Genomic DNA, 15,015 nt, shown 5'->3' on the forward strand with positions numbered 1-15,015 from the left:
CTTAATAAATGTTTCTCTGCTTTAATCCCTTGTCGTGATTGAGCTGTGAATTCGTGATACGGAGTACTTAGAACCTCTGTAGTACCAGTGATAAATTCATCAAGAAATTTAAGCCACACATGCCATCTCGACAGCATCTTTAAGATCCATCGAAAGTAATGTGATCTAGATTGCCTCCACTTCAGTCTGTCCGGTAAGCTTTCTCTTCCCATCAATCAGTTTGACCTCCCAGAGAATGACATTAGTCTTCTTGGTCTCCTCGCCTGTTTCCTTATGCTTGGTCCTCCATTTACTCAGAACAGCCACAACGCCATCGCCTTTCTCGGGATCCTCCCACGTGAGAATCTCAGAGAATTCGTCTTGAATGGATGTAGTTGAGCCACGGACGTAGAGAAGACCGGGTTTGAACTGATCATAGGTATAAATGGTGTGATTGATCCTAGTGTGTCGCAGGTCAGATATACCGCCTCAAGGGTCATGAATGGGTTCTCTTACTTGGTGACTAGGTTTGGATCAACCTGATCATCTATAGCCTTGAGTGCGATCTCATCGTTGGGTTGGATGAAGAGGGTGTCGTTGAGCTTGGTGATCCACTCAAACAGAGAATCTTGTTGACCTGACATTTTGGTTGACTGGATGCTGGATGTTAAAGAATTGATTAATAGATAAGAAGTGAGTTGAGAAGTATACGATATTGAGAAAAGAAGTCCATTTTATACTTATGAATATGAGAATCTCGGTGCAGTGGTTTCGCACAAGTCACTTTTCTCCGACTCCGCAGATCACTCCACGTCTTCATTCCGCGCGGTATGACGAGATCAGAACTCATCGCCGCCTGCGTCAGGCACATGCAGATTGCTAATCACCTTGAAAGTCAACCACAGCCTCGAAACCTGACGTTAATTGCAGATAGCTTGTCAGTGGACATGAAGTGGAGTTGGCGCGGACATAGGTGGAGAGGGCTCGGAGTGGTCCCGTTGGCTACAGTCCGAGAAGCCCGAGTGGATTACAGCTGCTATCCGAGCAAAGACGGGAGTGTTTTTCAATGTTTTATCCACAGCCAGAACGGTTGATCAAAGAGTCACTGCAATTCAGTATCGAGATGGGGCCCCTACACTAGCGAGGACTTGGTCCACTCGCTTCGACCGGATCGCATGAATACCTTGCGGTATATGTGGACCAATTTCAGATGGGAATTTCAAGATGAGTATAGAAGAGTATACAAAAGCAAGGGGAATTTCTTGTACTTGACAATGAATTCGATTACATGATTCGTCCTAGTATATAACAGAAACCTCGTCTCCTGTTCTCACAGCCCAGGTCTCAACCTTTTCCAATCCCCACATAATAGTAAACAAATGACGTGCAAATTCGTCAACCTGGCCAGCGCCAATCCCACGATCCAGCAGCATCTGGCCCTTTAATGTATAAAGGAACAAGGGATCAGTGTTTCGTGCAACAGCCTCCCAGCGTGCAGACGAAGATGCCTCCCAGAATCTGGCTTGTGTCGTGATATGGATGTCGCCTCCGCATGACTGTATGTTGCTGCCTTTCAAACCGCTATATACACCAGTGGCAATGTTGCACAGTAGCCCGGTACGACGGATGGATTCGGAGAGGACAAAGGAACGGTAGAGGCCGGGGATAGGGTCCAGTTCACCGACAGCTGTTCCGCTGGAAGTCGCTAAGATCGGTAGTGGTGAAGCAAGTGTACTATCATGTGTTGCAGACTCCCATAGCTGATTCTTCCACGCATGAAGAAGGCTGATGAGATTCTCACCCCTGGCCCGACGTTCAATTGAGGAAGAAAAAAGTGCGAGGAGGATGTGGATGAGAAGTGCTTGAGTGCGGGCTAGATGGTCCCTGGTGGAGATGATATTGGCGCCTCTGGCAGGTTGAGCGTTTAGTAGATTTGTGATGTGTGTAGCCGAGATTGCGTTGACGATGGTTTCATTCTCGCTACTAGCAGCGCCGGAGACAACACAAGCAGAGTATGCATCTTGAATGCATTGCGGATATCCGGAGTCTGAATAGAGATGTCGGTGGATGAAGGGGTTGTGACCAGTCTTGGCAAACCGGGATAACCAGTTTTGTAAGCCGCGGATGAAATTAGTGAATACGGAAGCTGAAGGCATCACCTCAGGGGCGTTGTAATGATATCCTATAACCCATGATTGAGGTCCAAGAAACCAGCCCAAATCCCGAGATGCATGTATCAGCTGGCCGGAAGCCTCAGCTATTCCACTTGAGGATGAAGCTGGTAGTGATGATGGATCTGATACCGAGGGCGTCCATGACGAGATCGACGGACAATTCAGATTGGCGCTGAAGACAGGATCGAGAAGCCATGGCTCGGACATTTCTCCAACCAACGCCAGACTATTTGCATCAGCCGCAGAAGTCCACATGTCTCCAAAGCCCATCGCTGGAGCAGCTTCAGCCTCAATCAAGTCGAGAGGCTGTCGTCTTGGCAAAGCAGGATAAGTGCAGACCGACTCCCGATCGAGACAGCGTGAGCAAGAGGGATATCGCTTGTCGCAGCGGCGCTTGGTCTCAACGCACGCGAAGCATGACTTTTGCTTGGTTTTCCGACCCATTTTGGATGTGTTTGAGCAATTTGGAGAAGAAATGGATAATGCTGGGCTAGGTTGGTGTTTGGGTGCGGAGGAGCGGTGGAGATGAGATGGAGGCTAGCGGACTTGGGTCGGAGATGCTCAGTTAAGCTTCATTAGTGCGACACTTGGTGCACTTGTAGTGGGGGTCTAAGCACCCTGAGGTATTGCCGCAATTACATAGAATCACATGTTTTGATGCAGGATAACGCGTGGAATACTAGGGACTGCTTAATATATATTTCCGCCGCAAAATCTTGTCTGTTAGTAATTCACCATACTCCCAGTGACCTCCCTCCCATTCGGCAGCCAGCACGCTTTCACATAATGGCAACACCACAATGGAACCCATCCACGGATATGCCAGATCTGAACGGCAAAGTCGCTGTCGTGACTGGGGGAAGGTATGTATCAGCCTTTTCCATTAATCTATATCGCGACTGACACAGCTTCAGCTCGGGAATCGGCCTTGAGACAGTCAGGTTCCTGGCTCGGAAAGGAGCAAAGGTGTACTTAACTACGCGAAGTGAAGCGAGAGCCAGACAAGCCAAAGACAAGCTCACTAAAGACACCGGTATCGATGCGAAAAACGTACAATATCTGGTCATGGATCTGTATGACCCAGTTAGCATTACTCACGCCGTCGAAGAACTAAAGAGAAAAGAGACAAAGCTTCACATCCTGAGTACGTCTGAGACCTCAACTTATTTGATTTTAACTGACGATAGTAAAGTTAACAATGCCGCCGCCTCAACATCATCTACCATGTTGGTTGACGGCAAATACGAACAACACATGGCGGCCAAGTATGTAAATCCCAACTGACTATCTTATCTAATATCTAATATGCACAGCCATATGGGACCTTTCATTCTGATCAACAGGCTTCTACCTCTTCTCAAAGCCGCCGCCAAGGATCCTGATGCCGACGTCAGAATCATAAACCTCAGCTCCACAGCGAGCATCAGCATGCTCCCCGCCAACTTCAAGTTCAACTTCGACTCGCCAACATGTTTCAACAAGCCAGTCCCGTCACACCCTTGGCAATGGCGCTATATTGGAAGATTCGTGTTTGGCTTTGACATCATCCGGTACGCTGTATCCAAAGCGGCAGTGGTGATACTCACACAAGAGCTACAAGGAAGATTAGAGGTGCAGAATCTGCCTATTACTTGTATCGCTGTTCATCCTGGGGAGGTACTCACCGAGGGTGTACTGGCTATTAATACCGTCCTTGTCAGGGCTATAGCTCGTGCGTCTTTCTTGACTGCTGAACAGGGTGCTGCCAATTCTTTGTTCGCAGCGACAGCAACGGAGGTAAAGAAAGATGCACTGAATTACAAAGGGAAGTTTATAGTTCCAGTGGGAAAACTGGAAGAGCCTAATCCTGTTGCTAAAGATGGCCAACAGGTGAAGGGGCTGTGGGAGAATACAGTAGTTGAGGTGAATAAGTGGCTGGTGGAAAAGAAGCTTCCTCTTTTGGAGCCCTGGTAATTGTTCTGCTAGTTATCACGCCAGGAATAATCGTATTTAGATAACCTTCTGAGAAGGCTATGCGCATATTGCCTTTGGAAGCCTAAAGTTAATTGGTATTTTTCAGTGTGTTGGCTTGATATATCTCGTTGAGATATCATAAGCTTTAACTAGGTATGAATCAATAACCTTCCGAGAAAGAATATTTTATTTTTCAAGTTGCATCAGTACTCTGTGTATGATGGTCAGACTTGCCACGGAGGAGTGATTCTTCTGATCAAACGAGCCCCTCCTCAATAAGTACCGTGCTGGCCATCGTCTCGTGCCAACTAAGATTAGTCTGTAACAGTCCATTAGACAAACATTTTAGTCGATCAAGCCGACGAATGGCCATTGACACCACGTTACTATAACAGCGATCTTTAGAATAGATAAAAAGCGATCTTAAAACTGGTGCTATTACATTCTAGTCTATCCCTTCCCTTTGGTACACCCCCAAACGCAAACTCTAGATCTGAGGTCAGATACACCATCTTGCCGACAATGCAATTATACTTCAAGAACGAACTCTTTGAAATCGTCGGCGGAACGGAAGGAGTTCAAACCCGTTGGTGACCGGTGACTCGTTTCGGAGAAGTAGTCCAATCTCGCTGGGGTGATACCAATTCATCCAAACCGTAACAATCCAGATGAGGGTAGCATCGAAGACGAACAGGAAGGCTTCAGTCCTCATGAGATATCCGTCATTACCATCGAGGTACTCAATAACCCGGAAAAGACTCCTAACCCAGATAAAGCCGCTCGTGACGTAGAGGGTAGTGAGGTAATGACGCCACCTGATCGAGGGCTCTAGGCTCTTGCTGGTAGGCGACCGGTTCATCCGGCGATGAAAGACACTGACGACTGCGATGAAGATGCCGAAGATTATAAGCTGGAAGAAGAGCCCGCCGATGATGACGTACTCGCCAATCTTCATGAGGTTATTTGTTTCATTGGCTCCCGATATCATACTTCCACCTGTTTTCATGTCAACAGTCAACAAGGGTCAGTGTTGTGATGGAGGACTGTGGTATCAGTTGTCCATACCTGCGGACTGGAGCTGTATTGACACAATATCACCCACGACGAAGATCTTGGTCAACCATCGTCTCTTGATGATGGCATGCTCCTCTCCGTGCGTCAGAAGGATAACGCGGCTGAGTATCATGTATATAGAAGCAGCCATCAACGCCGGCGCGATGAGGAGTAAGACGCTTTGAACGACGTAGGGGCCCAGAGTCCAGCAACCAGGGTCTTCGGTTGAGTTGATGGCACGACCAACATATCCGGCTATCTCAGCTACAGTAACCGGTCGATTAGTAACGTCGGACAATAATGTTTCGTGGAGGGCCTTACAAATCCCGCCGAGGCAGAATGCCACCATGTACCAGGTTCTTGTCCTAAACATCTGGAAGATATGAACGAACGTCGTGACACTGAATAGGATGACGAATATGACGGCCGCGGCTGTCGAGGGTTCGTAGCGATAGAAGGACCAGTCGGCATGTCGATAGTTAGGGTCACACTTGACAGCCATTTTGAAGATGAGTAATAGATCACTTTAATTCTTTGGCGAAGGATGACACTGGATAATGTCTTTGGTGAGATGGTTCGATATATGCTTAGGCTCAGGGAGACCTTACTTTTAAATGCGATAGCACTCCAATAATGGAACATTTCGAGTCCGTTATATCTATATATGCAAGACTCCGTTACAAAGAGCCTATAGCTTACGTACCTCGACGTTTGATCCATGGCTTAGATATTGGAGCTGACTCTTCAGCCTTATCTGCGATGCTAGGGCAAGATGTGGATCCGTATCATATCCATGTCGAATGTCAACTCAACTCTATCATTGGATACCCTCTAGTGCCCGGCGCATCCGAATGCCGCGTATTCGCGTTTTAGGCTCGGTATAAGCTTATGACTAGTCCCTCTTCCGCTATGCGACCTCAAAAGTCCATTTTGTCCGAACACGCGGTTTGTTTGTAAGAATTCACCGATATCCTCCATTATGTCGGTGACGACGTATGTGTCCAAACGATGAAACCACGACGCTCTCATACAAAGTCACGCAGCGGATGTCGGGAGTGCAAACGTAGAAAGGTCAAGGTATGTCACGGCCGCGACATTATGGATCCTCCTCGTGAAATCTTCCCCTCCACTTTCTCTTGGCGGACTTTGCTGATATCTCACGACGCTTTCGTTATAGTGCGATGAGAGACTTCCCTCTTGCTTTAACTGTGCCCGCCGCGGGATAACATGCACCTTGACCTCATCGCAACAGTCTCCTCAGAAGACCGAAACCGTTCGAGTGCCCCTGTTAAGTAGCAGAGAAACCGAAGCGAGTCCTGATGCATTATCCGTAGCTGAAGTATGGAGTGCTCCAACGCCGGGTGCATCTCTGGATTTCCAAAATCACGGCCTGGAACTGATGCACCACTACTCTGCCATTACAGCCAACACCCTTGCCCTGAGGCTGGATATGCAGCACATCTGGCGTATGGTCCTCCCCGAGATGTCATATAATACACCGTTTCTCTCTCACGGCCTGCTCTCCGTCGCCGCGCTGCACAAGGCTCACCTGTTACCTGCAAGACGGGACACATATCTCGATCTCGCAGCCTACCACCAGACCCGTGGTATGCATGGCTTCCGTAGCATATTCTCTAGCATCGACGAAAAGAATTGGCATCCTGCGTTCTGCTTCTCATCGACAATCGTTATATACGCGTTTTCACCAGCGGGTCGGACCGAAGATGCCATGGCTGATATTCTGAAAATTTTTGTCTTGATACGTGGCATTCGATCTAGTCTTTTCGGTGCGGGACAAAGTCTTTCGCAAACGCCGTTCTCGGCGTGGTCAAATGGTATCTGGATAGTCGGAGAGAATGACGAGGCCTCTTACGAGTACGTGATCTTGACCTCCCCACGAACCGATAGGCTGACTATTAATGTAAAGCTTCGACCCGCCATTGGACCGCAGTGCTCTGCCAATGGATACGTTTCAGGCACTGCGTCGCCTCTTTGCTTTTTATCGGACTAATCTATCGGACTGCAACAGGGAAGACTATGAGTTTGCAACTTTGCAGCTACGAAAGTCGGCTATTCTCATTGCACATGCTGGTACCCAGCCAGAGATAGGCATGGTCATGTTCTTCCCATATGGCATCTCTGCAAGCATCATGTCAGACATCCAGGCCAATGACCCATGCGCTCTTGTCCTGTTATCATATTTCTCAGTGCTTCTAAGCCTCGTTGAGCAGCAATTTTGGTATGTTCAAGGCTGGTCCCGGAAACTCATAAGCGCCATCGATGTGCAGCTGGATAATGATCCAAAGTTTTCTAAAGTGGCAAAGTGGCCAAAGACTATCATATCTAGGCTTTACAAGAGTGATTCAGGTTGCAGATAGGTATTGGCTTGATATAAGCTCCAAGGATAAAGCTGCGCTGCTATCTATATGCATCTTGAGATGAATGCGGAAGTTGAAAGCATATACTAGACCGTTGAAAAGGGGCTCTGCTGAAGTTTCAGTGCATGATTACAGATATAATATTCAAGCATGATACCCGTGGCTGATAGCTTACGGCCTTAGGGGGATATACAGAATATGATTATATTTTCCCTCTCAATGGGTCATGGTACTAGATAGATCTCAAACAACTGTACTATTATTCTGTAAGGACTGGAAGACCCTTTGCTACTGTAATGAGTGTAGGAAAGTTAAGATCACATTTCCCCATCATGCAAAGACCTAGCATTTCATCATGTTCAAACGGAACCCCCAGTCTGTGCCCGTCCAAACGCAGTTGAGAGGCAAATCTTCAATCCCCCAGGCGTCTTGTGACTAAAGAAGGCATCATAGTTCTTGGAGATATTCTCGAACTTATCTGCAAGGCAAGAAGGGTTAGACAACGACAATTAGCAGATACGAATAGGCTACTGTACCGTGATGAGTGAACATGAAAGAGGGATCGTATTTCCCTTCGACGACAAGGTCTAGAAGAAGCGGGAAGTACTGCAAGACAGTTAGTACCGTTACGTAGCACGCAGCTTAGTTTTGATACCTTCTGGGCGTAGAGCTGTCCTCCGCGCAGGGTGATACCCTTTTCCATCAACATTCCGATGGGGAAGTTGTTAGTGTTGTAGAAAAAGTCTCCAATCAACGCAACATTACCTCCCTTACGGGTTGCCTTGATAGCTGCGCTGACCGTATCAGAGCTATCCCCTTCGACTCCCAACGCTCTCATAGTAGCATGGGCAGTTGAGTTGGTGCTCCTAAAGCCGCTCGCCTCAATCCCACGGTCCAGCCCTTGGGGTTCAATGGACAAGATGTAGTCGGCAGGATCAGAGTGCTCCTTGACATTGATGGGGATCATGCCCATCGACTTGGCATTATTCAGGCGCTGCTCGTCTTTGTCAATGGCATAGACCTTGCTGGCTCCACGCAGCTTCGCAAGACGCTGGATCGACAGACCAACGGCACCGCAGCCCCAGACGCCGACGACATCTCCCTCGCCGACCTCGGCCAGCTCGTTGCCGTGCCAGGCGGTAGGAGTCACGTCGGCGAGGCCAACGAGCTTACTAGCCTCTATGTCCTTGGGGGCTTTGATGCAAGTGAGGTCAGCGTTGGGCACGCGGCAATACTCTGCCTGATCTCCAGGATATCCTCCTGTGATCAGAGAGTAACCAAAGATGCCCGACAGGCGATGGCCGTACATCTGCTCCAACTCCTTGGAGGGGTTGGTGCGGTCACACAGGGAGTACTCCTTGCGCTTGCAGTAGAAGCAGTCTCCGCAGGCAATGACGGGCAGGATGATAACTCGGTCTCCTGCGCTTAGGGTCTTAACCTGAGGACCGACATCTTCGACGATGCCGATAGCCTCGTGGCCCATGATGAGCCCCTTCTCCATAACCTTGTTCATATCGCCGTTGTACATGTGCAGATCCGAGCCGCAAATGGTGCAGTGGGTGACGTGCACGATGGCATCTGCGGGCGCGGTGATGGTGGGCTTGGGCACACTGGTCAGTTCAATGGACTTGGTGCCTGTCCAAGTGGCTGCCTTCATCCTCTCGCTGGGATGGGGCTTGTAGGATGTTGTGTAGACTGGTCTTGTGGCAACATTAGAGATTGACTATCCACAGGGTGTTGTTGGAGCATACTTGGATACTTCTGCCATGTTGATCGTTGGTGTTGATTGTATATCGATTGTGGCTACTCTCAAGAATCTATCAGCAAGAGGGGACTTTCGCCATGCAATTTATGCTCTTCATCACATCCCCAGCACTTCCTCCCAATCATGAGAATGTTGTTGTTCTACGTGATTTCATTCATCTTTTCATCATCACAATGCAATACACATATAAAATCATATGTGCTAAGAATGCATATTCTTCTCCATTCTTTCATCAGCCTATTGCAATACCCCCCAATACCATACCCAAATCAAGGTCCAGTGCCGCTTCCATTACATAGTGTCACCATCATATATACGAGTACCTGCTTCATACAGGACTCCTTATTTCCTACTCCAAGCCGGAAACCTTGTCCCTAGGTTTTCGCTTCACTAGCGTAGCTTGGGGTCTCCGGCTCCGATACAGCTCCGCAAAAGACCATACCACATCATATCTGCTAGCAGATCCACATATGTCAGCGCTCTGTCAGTGTGAGATCTGGGTGCGTGGCGATACTACAGCGCCTAACCGGATTGACGATAGTGATAAATAGAATGTCATGCATGTAAGCAGTGAGATGGCCTTTGTCAAGCACTTGCATTTCTGACTGACTTGTGATGTCAGCGGTTTGATGGGCGTGGGTTTGAAGCTGTAAAGATGACACGGCTATGGTGTATTGGCTAACTGTGGCTTTGTCCATAAGGTTAATAGTCCACCACTCGAGTCTTGACCCTTTTAGGGTAGGGCGTGCGACAGCAAGTCTATGGACTCAAATCATATTCCAAAAGTATTTCCATATTTTATTTTCCATCAATTAGTTCTGTATACTGATTCTTAGCTATTTGCCATAAGTTGTAACTGCAAATTGTGTTTTTTTCATACTAGCTACGTTTTGGTGTTTTCTTAACCTCCCAAATCTTACCATTAATATAGATAAAGGCAGTCTTTTCTGATTCCTAAAGCCATGCAGTATATAATCCTAGCCATAGAGGGCTTCATGGTCTCGTAGATAGTTAAGATTAAGTAAAATATGCAATTCCAGAAGGTCAAACAGCATTGAAATATTCCTCGCGGATAAAAGGTCTAGCCACTCGTTTCTTGCACATAGCGGTTCGCCTCGTTGCCAATGTACTCCTGAATAAGGGCGCAGTCGCAAGTGCCATGCTGAAGGAGCTGCATCTTGAGGTCATGCACTTGGTTAGTTAGCTCCTTCACACATTCTGTCAACCTCTGGTTCGCCTGCTGCAGTTCCTTTTCGGCGGACGCGAGGTTCTTCTCGGTTTCCCGTTGCTTCAGGCGGACTTTGGTCGCAGCGCGCTTGTTCCTCTCCCTGACCTTCTTGATATACTCGATATCTCTGGTTGGGACAGTACTGGTAGTAGCACGCCTCTTCGTGCTCGGGCCTGCCTCCTGGACGGAGATTTCTGTGTTGGGGCTCGTGGTAGTATCTCCCTGTGACAGGGTCATCGTGCTGTCGACGCTGAAGCTGACACTACGTTTCTTTGATTCGGGCTGCGTCGATGCAGAAATATGGTGGTCGACATCGCTGGAGGAAGTAGAAACGGCTGTGCGTTGTGAAGCGTGTTGATGCACCAGAGAGTCTGGACGACATTCGGCATTGCTAGCTGGGCTCGTGATGATTGCCGAAGATGAATCTTGTTGGGGTGTTGTAAGCTCTGGTGAGAGGAGAGGCTCAGGCCATTGAACCAGAGCCGGGTCCCCGAGAAGTCTGGGTATGTACTCTTCGGTCCTGGTGAGCAGATGGTAATTCCCGTCATTGGGGACAAGATACCACTGATCTCCTAACAGCTGAGTCGCGGCATCCAAGTTGCCAAGGAGGGATAGGTCGTACGGTTGGTTCTCGTGTGTAGTGGGAGCTTGTTCCATGGCCATTGCTACAAAGACGTTTGTTAGGGACCGTACATGATTCTCATGAAATAACAGGGCGAAGAAAACGAGGGCCGTGGCACTGGGACAAGCACACACACTGATGTAAAAGACTCATGTCGAGAAAATGGGCTCTGTCGCTGTATGCAACGGGGGAGGAAGTATATGGCAACTTCTTACTCACTTGTTGTATTGCCTTTACTTAAATACCGTCACGTTTATCTCCGTCTCTAACCATTAAATACCCGGGTCGAACTAGATCGGTATGCCGCCGCTCAATTTAACCTAAAAGTTAGCAGCAGGCGGAGAATATCTCCATCAAAGACAATTCGACATGCTATCTGATGCGTTTATTTTAAATACCATGGCTTGACGAGAGGGTAACGCATTTCCGAGGAGTGGAAATGGTGTGTTACAGTGCTGATGCTGCAAGGGACTTGATGAGCAAGGATGCTAACCTAGTCATTTAGTCCCTTGTCATTTAGTCGTCATGGCATGTAAAGGCTCTAGTTCCCACAGCTACCCCGCTTCTGGATGGCCTAGTGCCCATAAATTAGTTATACAGACGGCAGACGTTTGAACGGGAACGTCTCGTAACCCCGCAGCTAATACTCTGGATTCGTTACCCGGCATGTAAGCATGGAATATCCTTCGTCCCAAAAGCGGATGCTAAAACTCCCGGTTCTTTAGTATTTTTAGCTATAGGATCTGCGTTTTGATAAGCACACAGCTCCACAGGATATCTGCATATCGTCAAGACTCAACAGTCATTATCATCGAAACAAAGGCCTACCGAAACGCCATCACTCAGGCCCCGTTATGGTTTTTGGAATGTGATAAATGATATGTCCCGTAAGCGAGTGTCGTTTAGCAAACCCAAATCAATAAATTGCTATGAGCGATATCTGCCCACCAACCATATCAAGACGGCACGGCTCCGAACCCCTATAGAACCCCAATCCAAAGGTCCTGTCCAGCCATCGGCAAACTCAATCATGCATGAGCCCAATCAGCGACGGATATTCCAACGGAGGGTAGTATTTGGGGGTGGAGGCTGGCCCCACAGTGTATTGCGATCTGATATGGGAGATGGTGTGAGTGAAGATCCCCTGGACATCAAACGGTGGCATCACGCATCATCTAGATGGCTCCGACAAGTAAGGTTCGATTTGTCACAATGTGATGGTCGGTAGTTTATTGCGGTGCATCTATTGGATCCAAGACTGACAGGGTAGAAGCCCCATCTAGACTAAGTGCGTCGCGTTTGCTCAACCTAGTCAAGTTGACATTTCGCTGGCTGTCGCGAGAATGACGTCGCTAACTAAATCCTCAACACTCAGGGGCTCGCCATCCAAACACGCGAATTCATCTTCCTTCGCCTTGATAGCCCAGCTTAAGCGAGAGCGTACTTACTCCGTGATCGGATAGCGTGGCCATAGCGGTAGAAAAGAAATGGTATGACAGCGAGAAGCGCTGCCACACCCGCAATCAGCGAGCCTCCGCCGCCCACTCCAAGGGCCTCGAACATCTGACTTGTGAAAACAGGAGCTCCCGCGCTGCTAATACACCTCGCAACGAGATTGGAAGCTATGACAGAAGCAGCGTAGTCCGCGTAGGTGTCAGCGACGTAACTAAAGCAGGATACATGGATCAGCATCAGGCATGTCGCCAGAACCGTGCCACCCGCTGTCGGTACGATCCAATGGGCGGAGCTACTGACAAATCAGTCCGGATGTCTTATCGTGAGAATGCAACAGTATACGGACTTGTACTGGGCGCTCCAACACAGCCAGAGCATTGAAATTGGTAGTCCCACGCCTCCTATCATGGCTAGAACCATGTGGTCCTCTGGAACCATCTCCCTCCCTATGTCCATCTTTGCCTTGCGTCGTCTCGTATGATAACGCACCATCAGAAGGCCGAAGACGGCGCCGACGGCCTGTCCGAGAACGGGGAGCTGCGACACGGCGGGGTTCCATCCTCTCAGGTCCTGGAAAACGATGGGATAGATGCTGAATAGCATGTATTGCAGAGCAGCAATGAGACATGAGTATAGACAGCACAGTAGAGAGATTGTGTCGAAGAGGAGGACCCACGGTCGTGTCAGAGCTGTCTTATACACCTGAAGTAGGTTTGGTCTGGAAGCCTCCCCTGCAGCCTGTACGTCGTGACCTTTATACCGAGCCATTTTTGCCTTTCTTGCAAGAACCGCTGGGCCGTGTGTTTCAGGAATCGTCAGCATAGGCATCATAGTAAATGACCCGAGCCAAAGACAAGCATACATAGACCAACGCCAATCCTTCTTCAGCTCAAAGCACCCAGATATGACCGTACCCAGGGCCGGGCCAATCCAGCAAACACAAGTCAAGATACCCATGGCATTGCCGCACTCACACTTATCCCATAGATCAACCAGGACTCCAGGCACAATGGCAAACGGCCCTGCCGCGAAACATCCAGCGAGAAATCTTCCCACGAGCAAACCACCCAAGTTCGTCGGCCAGGCCGTCAGGAACGTAAAGCAGAAGTAGAGAAAGAAGGTAAAATATAGCAACCACTGACGGCCATAGAACTCGGACAGCGGGCCAAACAACAAAGGCCCTGCGCAAAAGCCCAGCAGGAAAAGCGACGTCGTGAGCTGGGCGGCGACATTCGAGATGCCGAATTCTTGAGTGATTGATTGGGTGTTCCCTGCTGTGATGCTACTGGCGATGCTGCCGTTTGCCAATAGTAACATCGTGATGGCGGTGATATACCGTTTTCTTGCCAGTGACCAGTTCCTTGGATTATCAACATCGCCGTCCCTGAACTCAACATTATCATCTCCGTTTATTTCCAGCCGCTCAGAGTCTGAACTTGGACTTAATGCAATTTTTGAAAGAGCTCGCTGCAATGAATTCATGGTGTTGAAGTGATGGAGGCGTGATTCAAAGGTGAAAATTAAGAAGATCGATATCACATATATCACAACTCAGGAGTCAAATGCTCAATATATTCACTTCACACCCTGGTCTGAAGACCCTCAAGCTGAACAAGTCTGTCATCAATCCTTTCATCACCGCTGACAAAATATAACATCATAGGAGGTGCCGAACAATGGATCGTGTTTCCTTCACGATGCATTCGGCTCTGCATTAGTAACCTTACATACGTCTGACATAGAAGTGCGCTTTGAGTTCTATTGAAATTACCACAAAGAATTATTGGTTGATTCTCTTGATTTCCTTACTAATTCTCTCGGTGTTTCAATCCAATCACAATCTTGAGTCAATATCTTAACAGTGGAATTAAGCAGTGTGTCAAGCGCCCTCTCAGCCCCCTAGTAACAGTATCAATCTCATCACATCTCTTCATGTTGGCCATCCATCACATCTCAAATTCAGTCTATTCTCTGTGATAACCAGAATACGGTTGATTACATCAAAACTGGCTAAAGCTCTTTCATGTTTTGATGGCATAAAGTGGACTTGGCTGATAGGTGAAATCGTAATTGCGTCACAGTGAAATGCTGCGTCACAGTGAAAGGCTGGTATGTGGTCCCGTGATGAGAACTCTTGGCCTGTTTACTGCACCTCTACGTATCTATTTCACTCTTTCTTGCGGACCTTTTGGTCCTGTTGGGTTTAAGGAGTTGTCTGCTGGTTCAATCTAATTGGTCACGCAACCTCATTGCATGATTATGTTTACTCTGAATCAAAGAACTTGAAGTCATTGTATTCAAATACCAATTCATACTTTACCCAGGAATTCTCTAGTATCTAGCTTACTGTAACTGCCCGGAGACAGAACCAGCCATCATGCGTGTCTTGCTTCTTGCGAGATTGACTG

General features: G+C 48.2%; 8 protein-coding genes across 8 annotated transcripts; 2 read left to right on the plus strand and 6 right to left on the minus strand.

Annotated features, from left to right (window-relative positions):
* Positions 1 to 165: 165 nt before the first annotated feature.
* FMAN_05323 (uncharacterized protein) lies at positions 166 to 623 on the minus strand (the record flags this gene model as incomplete). The annotated part of the gene is made up of 2 exons (XM_041828032.1): positions 166 to 439; positions 496 to 623. 2 exons carry the CDS (start codon positions 621 to 623, stop codon positions 166 to 168), a joined length of 402 nt encoding a protein of 133 aa, XP_041678935.1.
* Positions 624 to 1,277: 654 nt separating this feature from the next.
* On the minus strand, positions 1,278 to 2,597 carry FMAN_05322 (uncharacterized protein; the record flags this gene model as incomplete). The annotated part of the gene is made up of 1 exon (XM_041828033.1): positions 1,278 to 2,597. One exon carries the CDS (start codon positions 2,595 to 2,597, stop codon positions 1,278 to 1,280), a length of 1,320 nt encoding a protein of 439 aa, XP_041678936.1.
* A 342-nt stretch (positions 2,598 to 2,939) lies between these two features.
* FMAN_05321 (uncharacterized protein) lies at positions 2,940 to 4,106 on the plus strand (the record flags this gene model as incomplete). The annotated part of the gene is made up of 4 exons (XM_041828034.1): positions 2,940 to 3,016; positions 3,068 to 3,297; positions 3,346 to 3,418; positions 3,467 to 4,106. The coding sequence occupies 4 exons, from the start codon at positions 2,940 to 2,942 to the stop codon at positions 4,104 to 4,106; spliced, it is 1,020 nt and encodes a 339-aa protein (XP_041678937.1).
* Positions 4,107 to 4,641: 535 nt separating this feature from the next.
* On the minus strand, positions 4,642 to 5,661 carry FMAN_05320 (uncharacterized protein; the record flags this gene model as incomplete). Its single annotated transcript, XM_041828035.1, has 3 exons — positions 4,642 to 5,102; positions 5,172 to 5,423; positions 5,481 to 5,661. The coding sequence occupies 3 exons, from the start codon at positions 5,659 to 5,661 to the stop codon at positions 4,642 to 4,644; spliced, it is 894 nt and encodes a 297-aa protein (XP_041678938.1).
* A 506-nt stretch (positions 5,662 to 6,167) lies between these two features.
* FMAN_05319 (uncharacterized protein) lies at positions 6,168 to 7,537 on the plus strand (the record flags this gene model as incomplete). The annotated part of the gene is made up of 3 exons (XM_041828036.1): positions 6,168 to 6,236; positions 6,337 to 7,034; positions 7,087 to 7,537. 3 exons carry the CDS (start codon positions 6,168 to 6,170, stop codon positions 7,535 to 7,537), a joined length of 1,218 nt encoding a protein of 405 aa, XP_041678939.1.
* A 359-nt stretch (positions 7,538 to 7,896) lies between these two features.
* Positions 7,897 to 9,305, minus strand: FMAN_16058 (uncharacterized protein; the record flags this gene model as incomplete). The annotated part of the gene is made up of 4 exons (XM_041828037.1): positions 7,897 to 8,015; positions 8,074 to 8,143; positions 8,193 to 9,237; positions 9,289 to 9,305. The coding sequence occupies 4 exons, from the start codon at positions 9,303 to 9,305 to the stop codon at positions 7,897 to 7,899; spliced, it is 1,251 nt and encodes a 416-aa protein (XP_041678940.1).
* A 1,078-nt stretch (positions 9,306 to 10,383) lies between these two features.
* FMAN_05318 (uncharacterized protein) lies at positions 10,384 to 11,187 on the minus strand (the record flags this gene model as incomplete). The annotated part of the gene is made up of 1 exon (XM_041828038.1): positions 10,384 to 11,187. One exon carries the CDS (start codon positions 11,185 to 11,187, stop codon positions 10,384 to 10,386), a length of 804 nt encoding a protein of 267 aa, XP_041678941.1.
* Positions 11,188 to 12,580: 1,393 nt separating this feature from the next.
* Positions 12,581 to 14,089, minus strand: FMAN_05317 (uncharacterized protein; the record flags this gene model as incomplete). Its single annotated transcript, XM_041828039.1, has 2 exons — positions 12,581 to 12,899; positions 12,954 to 14,089. 2 exons carry the CDS (start codon positions 14,087 to 14,089, stop codon positions 12,581 to 12,583), a joined length of 1,455 nt encoding a protein of 484 aa, XP_041678942.1.
* Positions 14,090 to 15,015: the final 926 nt, after the last annotated feature.

This window comes from Fusarium mangiferae (genome assembly GCF_900044065.1).
Source record: "Fusarium mangiferae strain MRC7560 genome assembly, contig: FMAN_scaffold002, whole genome shotgun sequence".
Taxonomy (NCBI): Eukaryota; Fungi; Ascomycota; class Sordariomycetes; order Hypocreales; family Nectriaceae; genus Fusarium; species Fusarium mangiferae.